This window comes from Macaca nemestrina, chromosome 1 (genome assembly GCF_043159975.1).
Source record: "Macaca nemestrina isolate mMacNem1 chromosome 1, mMacNem.hap1, whole genome shotgun sequence".
Lineage (NCBI taxonomy): Eukaryota > Metazoa > Chordata > Mammalia > Primates > Cercopithecidae > Macaca > Macaca nemestrina.
In genome coordinates, this window is record NC_092125.1 from 40,984,859 (window position 1) to 41,002,009 (window position 17,151).

The window sequence follows — 17,151 nt, forward strand, 5'->3', positions numbered from 1 at the left end:
CCCCACCCCACTATCTCCTCACAGAGGCCTTCCTGCACCAGTCCCACCCCTCTGTGTTCTCACTCTGCTGTTTCACTCCATATCTTATTTTCTATTCATGTTTGTCCATTTCTACCACTAAAATGTAAGCCCCCTGTGGCTCCGTCTTGTTTGCTTCTGTGTCCCCATGCCTGGAGTGGGAAGAGGCACCTCGAGGGTGTCCAGTGCATCTGCAGCTGTCCCTGTGCCTGCTGCCCTGGCACAGGACTCCTGTGGAATGGGGACTGTTCCTATTTCTCTTAGCATCCCTGGTTCTGAGCAACCAGTAGATGCTGAATATGTGTTTGTCAAATGGTCCAGATAAGCAGTAGAGAGGGAGCTAAGAAGGAAGGAGGCTGTGAGAATTCAAAGATAAAGATTGGCAAAGAAATTCCAGCCATAAGCATTGCTAGACTTGGCATGTGACTGGATGAGGAATGTGAGGGAGAGGGAGGGGTCAAGGGTGCCCCAGGTTTGGGCAGGATTTGGGTGGGGTCACAGGGCAGGCAGAGGAGGAACAGATCAGTAGAGAAGAGACAGTAAACTTAGTTTTTGAGCAATGAGATAAAACACATGACTGCGTGCAAAGTGGGTGACAGAAGCAGGGGTGGACGAGATAGGGAGATTGTGCCAGAATTCAGTGAAAGCCCTGATACCTTCATTGAGAAAATCTTGCCACAGACAAACAAAAAAAAGTCCATTAAACCCAGCAATCCCAGCAATTCCACTCCTAGGTATACATCCAAGAGAAATGAGAAAGTAGATATCTGCAAGTAGATATCTGCACAAAAACTTGTACACACACATTCATAGCAATATTACTCATAATAGCTGAAAAGTGAAAACTGTAACCAAAAAGTATATATGTATTCCGTCACCAAAAAGAATTTATGTACTGACACATGCTATGACATGGATGAGCCTCAAAAGCATCATGCTAAGTGAAAGAAGCCAGTCATGAAAGACCACATATGGTATAATTCCATTTATAGGAAATGTCTAGAATAGGCAAGTCTGGAGAGACAGAAAGTAGACTGGTGGCTGCCGAGGGCTGGAAGTGGGACTGGAGGGAGGAGATGTAGCAGGGTTGGGGACACAACTGCTAAAGGACACAGGATTTCTTTCCAGAATGATCAAAATGTTCTAAAAATTAATATTGATGGTGATGGCTGTACAGTTCTGAGAATCAGCTAAAAACCATTGGATTGTATATTTTAAATGGGTGAATTGCATGGCATACGAATTACATCTCATTTGAGGAATTACCAACGGAAAGAACTGAATGGAATAAAATAGCAGGTAGATGGAATTAATCATGATAAAAAGCAGACATCATTGAATTAAACAATAGGGAAACAAATGATAATTTTTTTAAAAAAATGTAAACAGAGCCAAACAGTCAACCAAAGTAAACTAAACAGTTGAGTGATGAACCTGGTTTACATTCTGGCACAAACCCCTGCTCTCTTTAGGAGTGGCTGACAGTTCTCGGCCCAGCTGCCACCCACCAAGTACACTCTGAGCAGCACTGGTGGAGGCAAGTGAGTCCTCAGGTGTGTGAGAGAGGTCCGCACAGGTGAGGATGGCTAGGAGAAGCCTCATCGAAGAAGGACTTGCCCAGCTTAGTGATGTTTGCTCATGAGCAGTTGATTTTTATGTGCTACTTGTGAAGCATTTGGAAGCATGTCCCTAATTTTCTTTTTCTTCTTTCCCAGAGACTCCAAGTGTGACTGTGACCCAGCTGGCATCGCAGGGCCCTGTGACGCGGGCCGCTGTGTCTGCAAGCCAGCTGTCACTGGAGAACGCTGTGATAGGTCTGTGTGAACTGTGGCCCTACAAACAGCAGAGAGAGTCCCTTGCCAACTAAGGGATTAATCGTCTGAGTGTAATTATGGAAAAGGGATACTTGACAAATGTTGATGACTTTCTTCCTGCTCTGCCCTCAAAAACTAAGCTTTTACAAAAAACAAAAAAACAAAAAACAAAACAAAACTAAAAAACCACTGAGCGCCCAAATCTCACTGGACTCCATACTCTGCTCTGGGCCCCTTCTCTTTGTTTTGACAGTGGGAGAGGCACAGGGCCCCAGAGATTCGCCCCACCAGCTGGCTCCTAATTCCAGGTGCTCTGTCTGAGGCAGTAATCCATAGTGAGATCCTGGGACTCAGGCTGGTTTCAGGAAAGGCCTGGCCCAATTAAACATGCTGTGAAAATTCTTGTAAGAGGGCCTATCACAGCATATGGCCATATATAACCATCGTGTACAAAAAAGGCACTGCCCTGGGGATAGGATGGCAGTTACATGCACACACACGTATGGGCGTGGGGCTGTGAGGGCGAGGTAAGAGCCCCTTGGGCCAAGCCACACTGGAGGAGGTGGAGCAGTGAGGCACCATCCCCCAAGCTGCCGGTGCAGGATGTGCCTTAAGTACAACTGTGCTCAGGCTTTAAACTCTTCCCTCCCAGAGGTTGTTGAGCAGAGGGCTGTGAGGCTGGTGTCAGAAGCAAGGCTTCCTCCTCATTTCCTTAAAAGTAAGAAAGCAGTTCTTTGGCACTCTGCCAATCACTTATACCTGCACAGAGGAAATGCCAAATACACTCCTAACTTGTGTTTTCAGGGGTTCCTGGCTGCTGAGGTGAAGGCAGGGAAATAAAGCTTAAGTGTTAAAAGGGAAGTCACTCGTCGAAAGCCTTTTTAATTTCAAAATAAAAGACAGAAATAGAATGCCACATAAAATAAATGTTATCACCACCAATGATAAGAAATAGACCTCTGCTAAAACTGCGTCCCAGTGACAATGCTCTCCCCCTCCCTAGAAGTGACCTCTATTCTGACTTTTATGGTAATCACTTTCTTTCTTTGCTTCATAATTTATTACCCCAGTGCGTTCCTAAACAAAATCGTTTAGTTTTGTCTAATTCCCTTCCTTTCTCTTCTTTTTTCTTCCCTCCCCATTGCTCCTCTCTTATCCTTCCTTGTTTTTTCAAGCTCTTTTAATCGGCAGGTTTCTTCTCCATAGAAATCATAATAATTCTTTTAACTCTTGCTCTTAGAGAAAAAACAAAGCGTGTTTAGTTACAACTGTCCTCTGAAGCACCTGCCCTTCACAGCTACCCTGCTTTTCTGTGATACTGTACTCAGAACATTCCCCCCAACATGAGGTGCAGTAGCTTTTACACTACATGATTTGGAGGCAGATGTACATGATTTTCAATCTTGCCTCAGCCACTTACCTGCTATATGTCAAGAGTTTCTTAACCTCTTGGCCTTAGTCTCCTCATTTAAGAAAACTAGAAATAGCAATTCCTCATAGAGTTGGAGGGAGGTTAAATGAGAGAGTACACTCAAGGTGCCTGGCACAACGTAAGTGCTAAATAAATGATCATTGAAACCATCATTGTTTCACATTATTTCATGTGGAAGGATGTAGTTAACTTGAGCAGAGGATAAACAAGTCCTCCCCAGCTTCCCCTGCCCTCTTCTCTGTGACTCCAGCATCGAAGACTCGCCTGGCAGCCATGGTCCTCACAGAAGCCACTGGAGGGCTTGAGTTGGGAGCGGAGGTGGAATGCAAGCCTACACCTGGCTTTTGGAGAGTGTCTTAGCCATCCTTTTTCTTTGTCATATCCTCACCTGCACTTTTCCCTAGTGAGCCAGAGCCCAGGTGCAAGAGTCAGAGATGGGGATCAACACCTAAGTGGTCTTGGGGAGGGGTTCAATACAGCTAAGTAATGCTGAGGCAGGAGCCTCACCTTCCCTGGTCCCCACTTCCCAGTCTTTGTCCCCATTAAGCAGTAGCTCCAAAACAGGGCAGCTTTGCATAGCCCTGCCCACACCATTCTGCTCATCTGACCACCACTCAATTTCCTACCAAGGATTGGCCAACTACTCAGATGCCAGACCACCAAGACAAACGTGGCTCTGTTCTACAAAGGAACAGAAAGTGAATGTTCCCTATGCTGTCTCATTTAGGGGGTCGTGATTCCATCTGGCAGTCTGGGGGTGGGGTAGTATGTGAAATCTGGTATTTCCCTCCTCTGAAAATTAATAGGGCCAAGTGGAAGAGAAGGTAGAGAGAGGATGACTCATTCATCATATTCTCTCTACAGAATAAAAAATAACCTATAATATCCTGATTTCTACAATGCTACTGCAGGTGTCGATCAGGTTACTATAATCTGGATAGGGGGAACCCTGAGGGCTGCACCCAGTGTTTCTGCTATGGGCATTCAGCCAGCTGCCGCAGCTCTGCAGACTACAGTGTCCATAAGATCACCTCTACCTTTAATCAAGGTAAAGCCTTCCATTTTCTAGGTTTTAGTTTTTGAATGTTGTATAGGGCTTTGTACTTACAGACAACCACCTCCGTATTCACAGGATGGATTCTCTTTAGCAATTCTCTTATAGTATTTAATGTACATTATTTTGTCAGGGCACTCAGGCATACTCTGATGTCTTGAAAAAGTCATAGGCTGAAAATAGTTCACTCGTATAACTCAAAAGAATAACTACAAAAGAGATTAGATTTTTATTTCCTTGAATTTTCCATCCCCATCTATTTCAAAACCACAAAGGAATCATTCATTTGGTTTGGAGAGTGTATAAGAGTCTTCCTGGAATTCACATTCACTAATAATGCTGTTTTCACATATAATAAATGAGCTAATTTATGTGAAATTAGTTCCCAAGCTACAGAGCACTATAAAAATATTGGAAATTGATATTATTTCAACACTCACTAAGTCTGAGTTTCCCTTTGAAAAGCCTGGGCCCTCTCACTTCATTAAGGCCAGAGCCTGTTTATATAAATATAAAAAATGGAAATTACAGGCAGAAGAAAACCTGCTATCTTATCGCAAGAGTCAGACTCAAAGATGAGAAATCCTAGCAGCTGCGGGGCGGGAGCAGGTGAAGTAGAGACCCACATAGAGAGGTACATGGATAATTTTAAGGACCATTTACAAATGTGGAAATATTGAGAAAACCCCACTTGCTACTCACCACTAGGACTTGTTGGCAAGCAAATCTTTCCTTGTTTAACTTAATAGATGAGGAGGGCTTTTCCAATGCAGACTGATTTTGTTTGTGTTCCAGATGTTGATGGCTGGAAGGCTGTCCAACGAAATGGGTCTCCTGCAAAGCTCCAATGGTCACAGCGCCATCAAGATGTGTTTAGCTCAGCCCGACGACCAGACCCTGTCTATTTTGTGGCTCCTGGTATGTGAGGAATGATTTCTCCTATGGAAGCCAGCTTATAGGACTAGGAAGTCAGGATAGAGAAATTGAGTTAGAAATTGTGGAAACCATATCACTTTGCATTCAGGGTAGCAGCATCTCCAGAAGAGAGTTGGGGGTTAAGCCTGATTTGAGAGTCACTAATAAATGGCCCCAACAGAGTAGAATGGGGTGTCCCAGAGGTCAGACCCTGGTTGAGCTGCCTCCTTTAATCAAATGAGAAGTTTCTATGTTTACCACCAAGGCAAGAAATCAAGGACTGTGGCCAAACCTATGGATCTATTGAGAAGCAGGTGGAAAGCAAAAACAAAGCATTTCTTAAAACTTCAAATACTTGTAAGTTAAAAAAAAAAAAAATCAGTCAGTGGTATGTGCTTTGGTGGAAAAGCACTGGCTAGAATTCTGACCCCAGTTCATTTCCTCAGCACATATGTGATTCTTGGGCAAGTTGTTCTCTTAACTTCGCTGAACTTAAGTTTTCCCTACTGTTAAATGAGAATACTAATGCCTGCCTCCCAGAATTATTGTCAGCAAATGTGATGATATTTATGAAGGCATTCTGTCAACTAAAGCATTATGTAACAAGTCGTGCTATGCTGATAGGCCTAGGATTTTTACAAAACAGTCTGTCATAAGGGCCACATCATGAATCATCTAATAGATGGAATTGTCTTATAACAAGGCCCTCTTATCATTTCAGTAACTAACCCTCCTTCATAGCCCAAAGTGTCATAGCTATGTCCAGTACCAGGTCCTGACTCTCCTAGCAAGGAGTTTTGGGGCAGCATGACACACGACTTCAACAAAAATTGCCGACACCAGTGCAAACTTGCATTTGTTTGCCTCTCCAGTTTCACAACTGATCTCAATCTTTTAAAACTCTGTTTCACAGCCAAATTTCTTGGGAATCAACAGGTGAGCTATGGGCAAAGCCTGTCCTTTGACTACCGTGTGGACAGAGGAGGCAGACACCCATCTGCCCACGATGTGATCCTGGAAGGTGCTGGTCTACGGATCACAGCTCCCTTGATGCCACTTGGCAAGACACTGCCTTGTGGGCTCACCAAGACTTACACACTCAGGTAAAAAGAGAGACCACAAGTAGGTCAATTAGAGCAAACTGTGATTGAAGTTTGAGTCCATTCTTTATTCGTTCAATCATCATTCATTTGTTCAACAAGCCTTTCTGAGCACCTTTTACGTACCATGAAGGTTGCTATGTGCTCAGAAAGGACATTATTCCTTCCCTCAAGCAGCTGACAGGCTAACGGGAGAGAAAAATGAATAGATAATTACAGTGCAGTTTGTCAAGGGACAGAAATAGACAAGGTAGACACAGAAGTTCTGAGCACATACAGGAGGCATGACTGAACCACACTGGCATGATGAAGGAAAGCTTCCCAGGACCACATGACAAATGTGAAAGGCAGACCTCTAAGGAAAGAAAAGGAAGGAAAGGTTAACAAGGCGGAGGAAATGCAATGCTTGAAGAAGGTTTTTGCATTTAGAAAATTCCAAATGGTCGAGCATGAGTGGAGCATTAAGTCGGCGAGAGGAGTGCAGTGAGAAGTGAGGTAGGAGAAAGAGGTGGGAGTGACTTTATGGATCTTTTTGTGCGTGTCTACAGGGATTGCATGGTATCCTATAGAATAGGGGTTCTGCATGGTGTTTGCAGAGAGGCTGGAGAAGGGAGCTGTGCCTACTAAGTGCTCAGTACTGCACTGGAGGCTGAGAAATAAAGATGGAACATGGTCTTTGCCTTCCAAGAGCTCATGGTCTAGTACAATGTATAACATGTCAAAAAGCAAGCATAATACAGTAGGGTAATTGCTTTAGGGGTGGTGCATGTTCATGGGGTCTTGGAAAGTGCCTGATTCTGCCTGGAAGCATCAGGGAAACCTTCAGGAAGCGGCAATGTGTGGGCTAATAATGGAAAGGTCCACAGGGCTTTTCCAGGGAGAAAAGTCAGAGAAGGGCAACCCTTCTCTGTGAATGTATGTGGGGATGCAGAAAGGCATAATATAGGGGAGAACTGGCAAGCAATATTTATGGCTGGAATACAGCATGCAAAGGGAAGATAGGTAGATAACGTTTGCAAAGGTTGGAAAAGGACCCATCATGTTGGGCCTTGTATGTCACGTCAAGGAGCTGAGATCTTGTCCATGCTGGAAAGACGATGCAGAGCCATTGAGAGATTGTTAAGTCAAGTGTGATCATCAGGTGTGAAGGCTAGGTGCAAATACAGGCACCATATGGGTGATAGTTTGGGTAGGGCCCTTAACTGGACCATCAGAACACATTCACAGTGGCTCAATGGAGAGTAGTTAGGGGCCTAACCCAGGGCAGAGGTAATGGCAAAGCTCTCCTGCCTGGAATGCCCATTCCCACCTTCCAGGCTTGGTGAACTTACTCTTTGAGATTCAGCTTCCACGTTCTTCCTTTGTATTAGCCTTCTCAGAATCCCAGGTAAAGTTACAGTCACTTTGTGTTTCCATGGCACTCTGTGCATGCATTTGTTATAGCATTCATGCCATCTTATTATAACTGTGTGTCTACCCACCCGACTCCCCTGGCTGGATGGTGATCACCTCTCCCTGTTGTCTGTGTCCTCCAGCCTAACAGAGCTTCTAGCCCAAACCAAGTGCACAGTCAACTTTTGTTTAACAAATCAGTGAATGAAATGAAGGTGGGTAGGGTTGTTCCTGTAGGAGATACTTCAGTAATAAACAAAACAAAGTTTAGAAGAACAGCACAGGGGCTGGTGATATGTTACAGTGAGCCACTACGATGCCAAATTAAAAAGTATTAAATGTGGACAATGTAAAAGTGGAAACTGGTTTTTGAAAAAAGTAAGTAAAATGTGCTCAGATAACAAAGAAATGATTTTTTTTAAAAAAGACGAATGGTTGCTCTTGAGAATCAGAACTTCTGGAACGTGGAGATATTCCTAATACTAGCTTATGGGTGGCCAGGAATAGAAAGTGGTATCTGAGGACTTGGGATCAACATGGTTTCAGGTGACGTCACCCCTGGATCTGGACTTCCCACACTGGGATGCCCTCCATCACTTTCTCTGGGGTTTGCCCTCCCCATGGAGCGAGGAAGGTCCAAGTACATGCCTATGAAAAGGCGTCTCTCAGTCCTGTGCCCCCTTCTAAGCAGGACTGGGAAGGGGCTTAGCTGTTCCCATATCCTCAGGCATAGTTTATAACAGGTAGGTATGTGGTAAGAATCGGATTTTTAAAGCTTTTGATTTTAAATTATGCAGGTTAAATGAGCATCCAAGCAGTAATTGGAGCCCCCAGCTGAGTTACTTTGAGTATCGAAGGTTACTGCGGAATCTCACAGCCCTCCGCATCCGAGCTACATATGGAGAATACAGTAAGTGGCTGAGATAAATGAATTTCTCTCTTCTTAGGTTTTAGTTTAATTTGATTCAGCTCTCTAAGGTGGTGGCAGTCTCCAAACAAGTAGGTAAGTTATTTGATGATTCTGACCTAGAATAATTGATTCGATCTGAATTTTTATATTCTAGAAGCTTTTTTAGAAGAAATGTTTCTCTAAAAAGACGTCAGCACCCAGCACCAGTGAAGGGTGAATGACGCTATCTTGCTAAAAGGACCACTTAATTTTTATTAAAGCTGATTATCTGAGAAAGATAATCTACAATAAATGGACACATTTCCTTAGCTGGGAAATGGTACCTACAACACAGTCTTATTTGTTCCTTGAGCAGCTTTTCCTTTTGAGATTATACTCTATGCTACCCTGTTTGAGTCATCATGTATTCTATTAATTCCTTTGTTTGTTTGTTTGAATTTCACATGTTGGGTCCTCCTAATCCCAACTGGAATTATTTAACAAGAGTTCCTTAAGCTTTTCTGCACTCACTCACATAAAAAGGAAGCGTGGCTAGCATGCACCATTTCCATGTCATTGATGCAGCAAATAAAGTCGGAAGCAGAAACGTGTAACAATGTATTGACTCTTACTGTACGCCAGGTAGATTTTAATACATGCATTATCTAATTTAATTTTCACAACAGACATAGGAGATAAATACCACTGTTACTTCTTGTCTATAGTCGAGGAAACACAGTCATGGAGAGGCTAAGTGACTTGCCCAATTTACACAGCTAGTGAGGGTGGAGTCAGAGTTTAAGCCCTGGGTTTTCTGACCCCAGAGCCTGTGTGCTCAGTCACAGTGGGGGACTGCTATACCTCTCTACGTGGCATGATGTATGAACACCACCTGTCTTTGTTAGGGAGTTAAGAAAAATAAAATCCCAAGAAAGATCTGACTTGAGATCTTCACACTGTACCACTTGCAACTTCTAAACTGTTCTCTCAATTGCAGGTACTGGGTACATTGACAATGTGACCCTGATTTCAGCCCGACCCGTCTCTGGAGCCCCGGCACCCTGGGTTGAACAGTGTATATGTCCTGTTGGGTACAAGGGGCAATTCTGCCAGGATTGTGCTTCTGGCTACAAGAGAGATTCAGCGAAACTGGGGCCTTTTGGCACCTGTATTCCTTGTAACTGTCAAGGGGGAGGGGCCTGTGATCCAGACACAGGTGAGTGAAATGACACCTGGACCAGGTGGCTGGGGTGTTGTGTGGAGGAGAGAGAGCTGTGTAAGAAAGACCGTGGCTGAACTCACATCAGAGGTGGGAAAGGATTAAGGAGAGCTGAGCTGGAGTCAGGGAAGATGGCCATGGTGCCTTATTACACTCAATCCTATTCATTGTGGAAATGCCACGAGGTTGTGAGAAAGGTGCCAGGTTACAGGAAATGGTCGTCATGGTTCAGTGCTGAGTAGGGGAGTTGGTGTCGAGTTGCAAGAATTCTGTGGGGAGATCAAAGACAAGTCCGGGTCTAAATGAATGTGCAGACAAGTGGTGTCAGGCCACAGAGAACATGGGGAACAGTGTTAAGTTATGGATAGTAAAAGAAGTGGGTGTCTACTTTGGATAGGGGAGCGAGGGTGAGATTCAGGGCCTTGGTCGTGTGTAGATTTGGGTCTGTGGCAAGGGTGAATGCCAGTGCTCAGGCACTTTGACATTCTCCGCTCTGACCCATGTTGAAGGAAATGTATTGTCTGACCCTGCTCACTTCTCTGCCCCTCCACACTTCTCTGCCCCTCCACTCTTCACCTACTCTCAGGAGACTGTTATTCAGGGGATGAGAATCCTGACATTGAGTGTGCTGACTGCCCAATTGGTTTCTACAACGATCCGCACGACCCCCGCAGCTGCAAGCCCTGTCCCTGTCATAACGGGTTCAGCTGCTCAGTGATGCCAGAGACAGAGGAGGTGGTGTGCAATAACTGCCCTCCCGGGGTCACCGGTAAGGCCACGGGTCTGCTCCGCTACCTGCCTCCTCCTGTCCTGATGCCATGAATGTGTGCAAATAGCTTCTATTCTGAGGAATTTCTAGGAAATTGTAATGACTTCGGGTTCACCTAAATGTGCTCATTCTAAAGATAATGTCTTAAAGATAAGATATTGCGATGCCCAAGAGGTAAAGTGGATTAAGCAAGAGCAGAGTGCAATTATGGGGGAAAACACCTGAAGCTGTTTTGAGAGGTTTGTCATTAGAAGATGACATTTTCAGACCAAGCACATGGTTTGTTTCTTAATGAACTGAGATAAAGAGGGAAAACTTAGTGACCTCTTAAATGTCACGTCCTTCTGCTGGTCAGTCTGAAAGAAGAATGGATTCTTCAGCAGCCGTTTTGGGGGTATTGCTCAAAACCTTACTACTTCTGTGGAGCTGCCTGCTTTTTCCCAGCCAGCTAGTTAAGCCTCCTAGTGGCGCTGCTGTGTTCTGCAACCTGCGGTGGGCATGGAGTGAGAGGGCCAGCCCTGCCTTGACACCTGCTCCTGAGGGCTTTGTTCGGGGGTCCCTGGAGAAGCACATTTCTCTGGTTCTTCTAGAGGGTGACTTGCAACTTTAGGTCTCTGCATCTGGTCTTCCTCCCGATGGATGTCGACCTAGGCTTGGTCATTTGTTCCTTTCCAGGTGCCCGCTGTGAGCTCTGTGCTGATGGCTACTTTGGGGACCCCTTTGGTGAACATGGCCCAGTGAGGCCTTGTCAGCCCTGTCAATGCAACAACAATGTGGACCCCAGTGCCTCTGGGAACTGTGACCGGCTGACAGGCAGGTGTCTGAAGTGTATCCACAACACAGCCGGCATCTACTGTGACCAGTGCAAAGCAGGCTACTTCGGGGACCCGTTGGCTCCCAATCCAGCAGAAAAGTGTCGAGGTAGGACTCCACCCCAGGCAGGCTGTGTCTGTGTGTGCCTGTGTACATATGCGCTTGCTTGCCATCTAAGCAGGGGCAATGGCAGTTCATATTGCGATGTTACTTTGGTTCTCTGACCAAATTGACCCGTGAGCACCTTGGGCCTTTCTTCATCTGTCAAAGGCCTTAAGACACGTTTCCCCTGTAGCCAGGTCTGGAAGACAGAGCTAGGTTAAAGCTAGGTGGGAGAAGTGAAAAGGGTCAGGTTTACATTCCTACGCAGAAGGGGAGATAACACGGGGCCATATCCTATGCCCAATCCCAAGCAGCGAGGCAGGGAAGTGGCCACCAAACCTGTTGTAGGAGAGTAATAAGTGACTCGAGAGTAAGCCTGAGCAAACTCAAGTGGGAAGGGGAGTGGGCTGTAAAGTAGTTTAAGAGACTCTCTCAGAAGTCAGCATAATTGATGTATAGAAAGGTAAGAGTCGAAAGTTCTCCTAACAAGACAGCTTCAAAGTAGCAGCTGTAGTGGAGCATTCCTGAGGCCTGCTGCACATCAAAGCATGAATGTGCAGACTGGTCCTCTTGCCCAGCTCTGCTTTCAAATCTTTGTACATCTTATATTCTAGAGGCAAGTTCAGTTCTAGAGGAGCTGGCCTGCCCCACAGACTCACCCCTCAGTCCCAGGCTGACCTTGGTGCCCAGAACTCAGAATTTTGTTCACCCTAACTTTGTTTATAAAGTCCAGAATGGGGCCAGGCATAGTGGCTCAAGCCTGTAGTCCCAGCACTTTGGGAGGCCGAGGCGAGTGGATCACCTGAGGTTGCGAGTTCAAGAGCAGCCTGGCTAACATGGTGAAACCCCATCTCTACTAAAAATACAAATATTAGCTGGATGTGGTGGTGGGTGCCTGGAATCCCAGCTACTCAGGAGGCTGAGGCACAAGAATCTCTTGAACCCGGGAGGCAGAGGTTGTAGTGAGCCGAGATCATGCCACTGTACTCCAGCCTGGGCAACAGCACAAGAGTCTGTCTCAAAAAACAACAACAACAACAAAAAAAAGTCCAGAGCCACTCTGGACAACCAGGTTAGAAGACTCTTGGTTCCTCATGAAGACCCGGAGGTTTGCATGGAGCTCACAGCCTCCCACTCACACAAGAGTCTCCACTTTGAAGTGCTTGAGGACCTCTGCAACCTGAGGCTTCTACTTAGTGGTACAAATCCCTTGGGGAATTCTGGACCAGACCAGCCCAGACCCCAATCTCTGGGTTGGCTGTGATGTGCTAGAAAGCACCTCATGAGAGGAAAAGCCCATGTGACACCAGCAGGACTGAGTTCAAGTCCAGTTTTGTAACATACCTATTATATTGTGCTAATTATGCCAATTGCTCCCTCTGAGCCTCAGTTTCCTCATATGTATGATTAATATTTAACTCAAAGTGGTGGATAAAAGAAAGCTCACTATACACACTATAATTCTAGTTATATATTCTAACTATATTCTGTCTTTAATTGTAGCTGTAATTCTAGGTTACTAACAGAAATTTCACTGGCTTTATACCACACATTTCTTCACTCAACTATCCTTTATCAAGCACATACCATGTACCCAGTGTGGACCTAGATACTGAGGCTATAATGGTGAATAAGTCATCCCAACTCTCGAAGAGTTTGTATGATAATAAGGAAGATATACAAATATGTATGCAAATAATGACAATACATGTAGATATGTAATCAGCGTTTTGTGCGCACTGAAGATAGAACAACCCAGAGAATCACTGTCACCCAGAGAATCACTGTAATCATCAAAGTGTCTCACCCACTATCATATCCTTAACTCCTATAACAGAACCTGGCTTAATCAATTTGATTGGATGAATAAAGGTATTACTTTCTTAACTGTATTTCCTACACCAGAGGCCGCAGAACAGAGGAAAGAACACTGGCCCTTCCTGAGCTCTCATTGTCACTTGCCATTTACTTGCCATGTAACGTCAGGCAAATTACTCAACTTCCCTGAGCTCACATTCCTCATCTGCAAAATAGAGGGGGATGTCTACATCTGGCATGTAATGGGCCCAGAAGAAATGTTATTCACCTTGAAAGCAAAGCCAGAGTGCCTGCAGAATATCTAACAGGCTTTTAGTTTAACAGGGGGAGGAAAATGAGCACTGCCAGAAAGGCTATAATCTCCCCGCAGGCACACACACCAGGCAAACCTGCCGCGTGATTCCTAAGACCTATCTGTATTAAGAAGGTGCATGGAGGCGTAGAAGGATTCTCTGCTGTTGGAGGCTTGATCTCCTTCCTTGTATCTTTGCTCTACCTCCAGTTTCTAGACTAGTTTGATGTGAATGCTCCATTTGTCTGTCTTTTGTCTCTAGCTTGCAACTGCAACCCCATGGGCTCAGAGCCTGTAGAATGTCGAAGTGATGGCACCTGTGTTTGTAAGCCAGGATTCGGTGGCCCCAACTGTGAGCACGGAGCATTCAGCTGTCCAGCTTGCTATAATCAAGTGAAGATTCAGGTATGCATTCTTCTCTTTACCACCCCTAACCCCACAGAATCAAATCCTTAAGTGTCCACTGGGTGGTTCTGTCACAGATCTAGGACCCTCCTAGTCTCCTGAGGATGGGAGTGTGATTACTATTTCTTTCTTTAAAAATTGCTGTATTAAAAAAATTCTGTATGGTGATAATACTTCAGGTTTATGTTCTTATATATACCATTTTCAAAACCTCTTTTGCAGATACTGTTTCATTTGGCACTAATGATAACTTAGTTGAGTTGAATGGAAAAGTATTCTGACCTCAGTTTTCATTGGTCAAATAAAGTCTCAAAATACTTGAAATTTTTCAAAGTGATATGGCTAGGTGGAACTCGGAATCCCGACCATGTCCCCTAACTGAGTTCAGGGCTCTTCCCACTATAATATGTCACTTTCCAGCTTGATTTTTTTTTCAACAGATGTCTTTGTAAAACAAATGAAGAAAAACATAAACATAAAAGATACCAGGAGTCCAGAAAGTATCAAGGCTTCCCAAACAATAATGGCCTCCAGAAATTTCTCATTTGAATTCCAGAGAAGAATGAACTTGATGTTCTTGTTAATTATTAACTATTTTTCTTCCTGGAGTGAGGATTGGGGAAGACAAAGGTCCAAACAGAACTCCAAATGTAGAACAAACTCAACTTGTTTTTTAAACTGATCTATTTAACAAGCCTTTTACGCATTTCCTTTGCGTCAGGCACTGTTCTCTTGTCTCTAGCTTGCAACTGCTTTCACTTTACAAATACTAACTGCATAGTAAAGCTTGAGCTTTACAGATGTTAACCCAGGTAGTCCAAGTAATAACTTTAGGAGATACTATTCTTATTTTCATTATCCTAATTTTATAGATAAAGAAAGTGACTTGCCCAAGGTCATACAGCTAGTGAGTAGTGAGGCCAGGATTCAAACTCAAGGACTCTAGGCTCCAGGGTCTAAAATTTTAACCACTATGACATGCTAAGCGTTTCTGGACTTTTAGTATTATCCCCAGGGTACCTGGTATTGGACAATCCCTTGGGTACATGGTCTCCACCCTCTGTTCTGATCTTTCTTTTGTGGTTTCAGATGGATCAGTTTATGCAGCAGCTTCAGAGAATGGAGGCCCTGATTTCAAAGGCTCAGGGTGGTGATGGAGCAGTTCTTGATACAGAGCTGGAAGGCAGGATGCAGCAGGCTGAGCAGGCCCTTCGGGACATTCTGAGAGATGCCCAGATTTCAGAAGGTGATGAAGGCCAAATTCCCTTCAGACAGAAGAGAATTCATAGTCCTAGAAGGAATGGCTACGTTAGGTCATAAAATCTTCTATGGTTATCAGTTCAGCAAATATCTCCAACCAGCCCTTGCAGAAGTGGAAGGACTGTCTGTGACATTCCCCCTGCAACTTGAATGATGGAGATAAAAGAATGGTTGCATGCATTTCTCTATTGTGTTTTTGTCATTTGGCCATAAGCCAGTCAACCCTCTGTTATGTTTGCTAACTCTATGCTGACCCAGAAAGTGCTCATGCTCCCTTTCCTTCTTTGCTTTCAGGTGCTAGCAGATCCCTTGGTCTCCAGTTGGCCAAGGTGAGAAGCCAAGAGAACAGCTACCGGAGCCGCCTGGATGACCTCAAGATGACTGTGGAAAGAATTCGGGCCCTGGGAAGTCAGTACCAGAACCAAGTTCGGGATACTCACAGGCTCATCACTCAGATGCAGCTGAGCCTGGCAGAAAGCGAAGCTTCCTTGGGAAACACTGTAGGTTTTGCTGGGCTAGGGTATTGAGAATTACTGCTGTGTTGGGAGATCTACTTCTAGATCTCACTGACTCATTTTGTTTCTCAGTGGCTCACTTTCTGCTTCTGATCTACCTGACAGGTGGTTGGACTTCTTTTCCTTGCAACAGTCACATCTATTTATGTCTTTGGCCTTCTGCAGTTTCCTATTTTACTGCATTATGTTCTTCTCCCTAGTTCATTTATTTCTAACTACATCCTCATCTTGGCCCTGCCTCACCTCCCTTCTGCCTATCTCCTAGCTTGTTAACTCCCAGAGGGCAGGATTTACTTTAGTTCATATTTACTTTCTCAGCCTACAGTACAGTGTATAGCTGTGGTAAATGTCTGGTGCATGAATGAATGGATGGATGAATGAATGAATGAATGAATGAATGAATGAAAAGGAAGGAAGGAAAGAAGGAAGAAAGGAGGAAGGAAGGGACAGAGGGAAAGAAGGATAAAGGAAGAGAGGAAGGAAGGAAGGAAGGAAGGAAGGAAGGGAGGGAGGGAGGGAGGGAGGGAGCCCAATAAAGACATGGTTTTGAAAATGGGAAAAAAATGCTGCCAATATGATTTTCTTAATGTAGTTTGTAATGTGGTAGGAGGGAGAGATTTGATTGAGCACTCTTCTATTTCTGAATGAAGAAGGCTATGGTGACAGTAATGTAAATGATGGGTGGGAGATGAATAGAGGAAGTGGAATGATAATCAGATACTATAATAAGGAAGTCACATTGAAAATAATGTGTATTGCCGGGCGCGGTGGCTCACGCCTGTAATCCCAGCACTTTGGGAGGCCGAGGCGGGCGGATCACAAGGTCAGGAGATCGAGACCACGGTGAAACCCCGTCTCTACTAAAAATACAAAAAATTAGCCGGGCGCGGTTGTGGGCGCCTGTAGTCCCAGCTACTCGGGAGGCTGAGGCAGGAGAATGGCGTGAACCCGGGAGGCGGAGCTTGCAGTGAGCCGAGATCGCACCACTGCACTCCAGCCTGGGCGACAGAGCGAGACTCCGTCTCAAAAAAAAAAAAAAAAAAAAAGAAAAGAATGTGTATTGATTGTTTCCTTTATTACGAAAATGTTTGCTGTAGAAAATAAATAAAAATTCTCTATGATCCCATTACTATCAAATAACTACTGTTAAAACTTGGAATATATTCTACTGGACTTTAAATTCATATAAAAATATGTACATGTATATATTTTTATTTTTAATTTTTTTGGCTCCCAGCAAGAAAAGAATTTTTGTTTTGTTTGTTTGTTGTTGTTTTGGGGTTTTTTTATGTATATATATTTTAATGCATCTATATCTATATACAGACTTTTTTGAACTTGGAT

The 17,151-nt window shown here is 44.4% G+C and overlaps 1 protein-coding gene across 2 annotated transcripts in view; it reads left to right on the plus strand.

Annotated features, from left to right (window-relative positions):
* Positions 1–17,151, plus strand: part of LOC105484564 (laminin subunit gamma 2) — a 68,522-nt gene that overhangs the window by 40,354 nt on the left and 11,017 nt on the right. For both annotated transcript variants that reach the window (XM_071076819.1, XM_011746308.3), the window contains 11 exons: positions 1,734–1,832; positions 4,176–4,312; positions 5,114–5,236; positions 6,147–6,336; positions 8,523–8,635; positions 9,612–9,830; positions 10,420–10,602; positions 11,278–11,523; positions 13,890–14,032; positions 15,122–15,278; positions 15,587–15,792. In XM_071076819.1, coding sequence (XP_070932920.1) covers positions 1,734–1,832; positions 4,176–4,312; positions 5,114–5,236; positions 6,147–6,336; positions 8,523–8,635; positions 9,612–9,830; positions 10,420–10,602; positions 11,278–11,523; positions 13,890–14,032; positions 15,122–15,278; positions 15,587–15,792 — 1,816 coding nt within the window. The remainder of the gene's footprint in view (positions 1–1,733; positions 1,833–4,175; positions 4,313–5,113; positions 5,237–6,146; positions 6,337–8,522; positions 8,636–9,611; positions 9,831–10,419; positions 10,603–11,277; positions 11,524–13,889; positions 14,033–15,121; positions 15,279–15,586; positions 15,793–17,151) is intronic.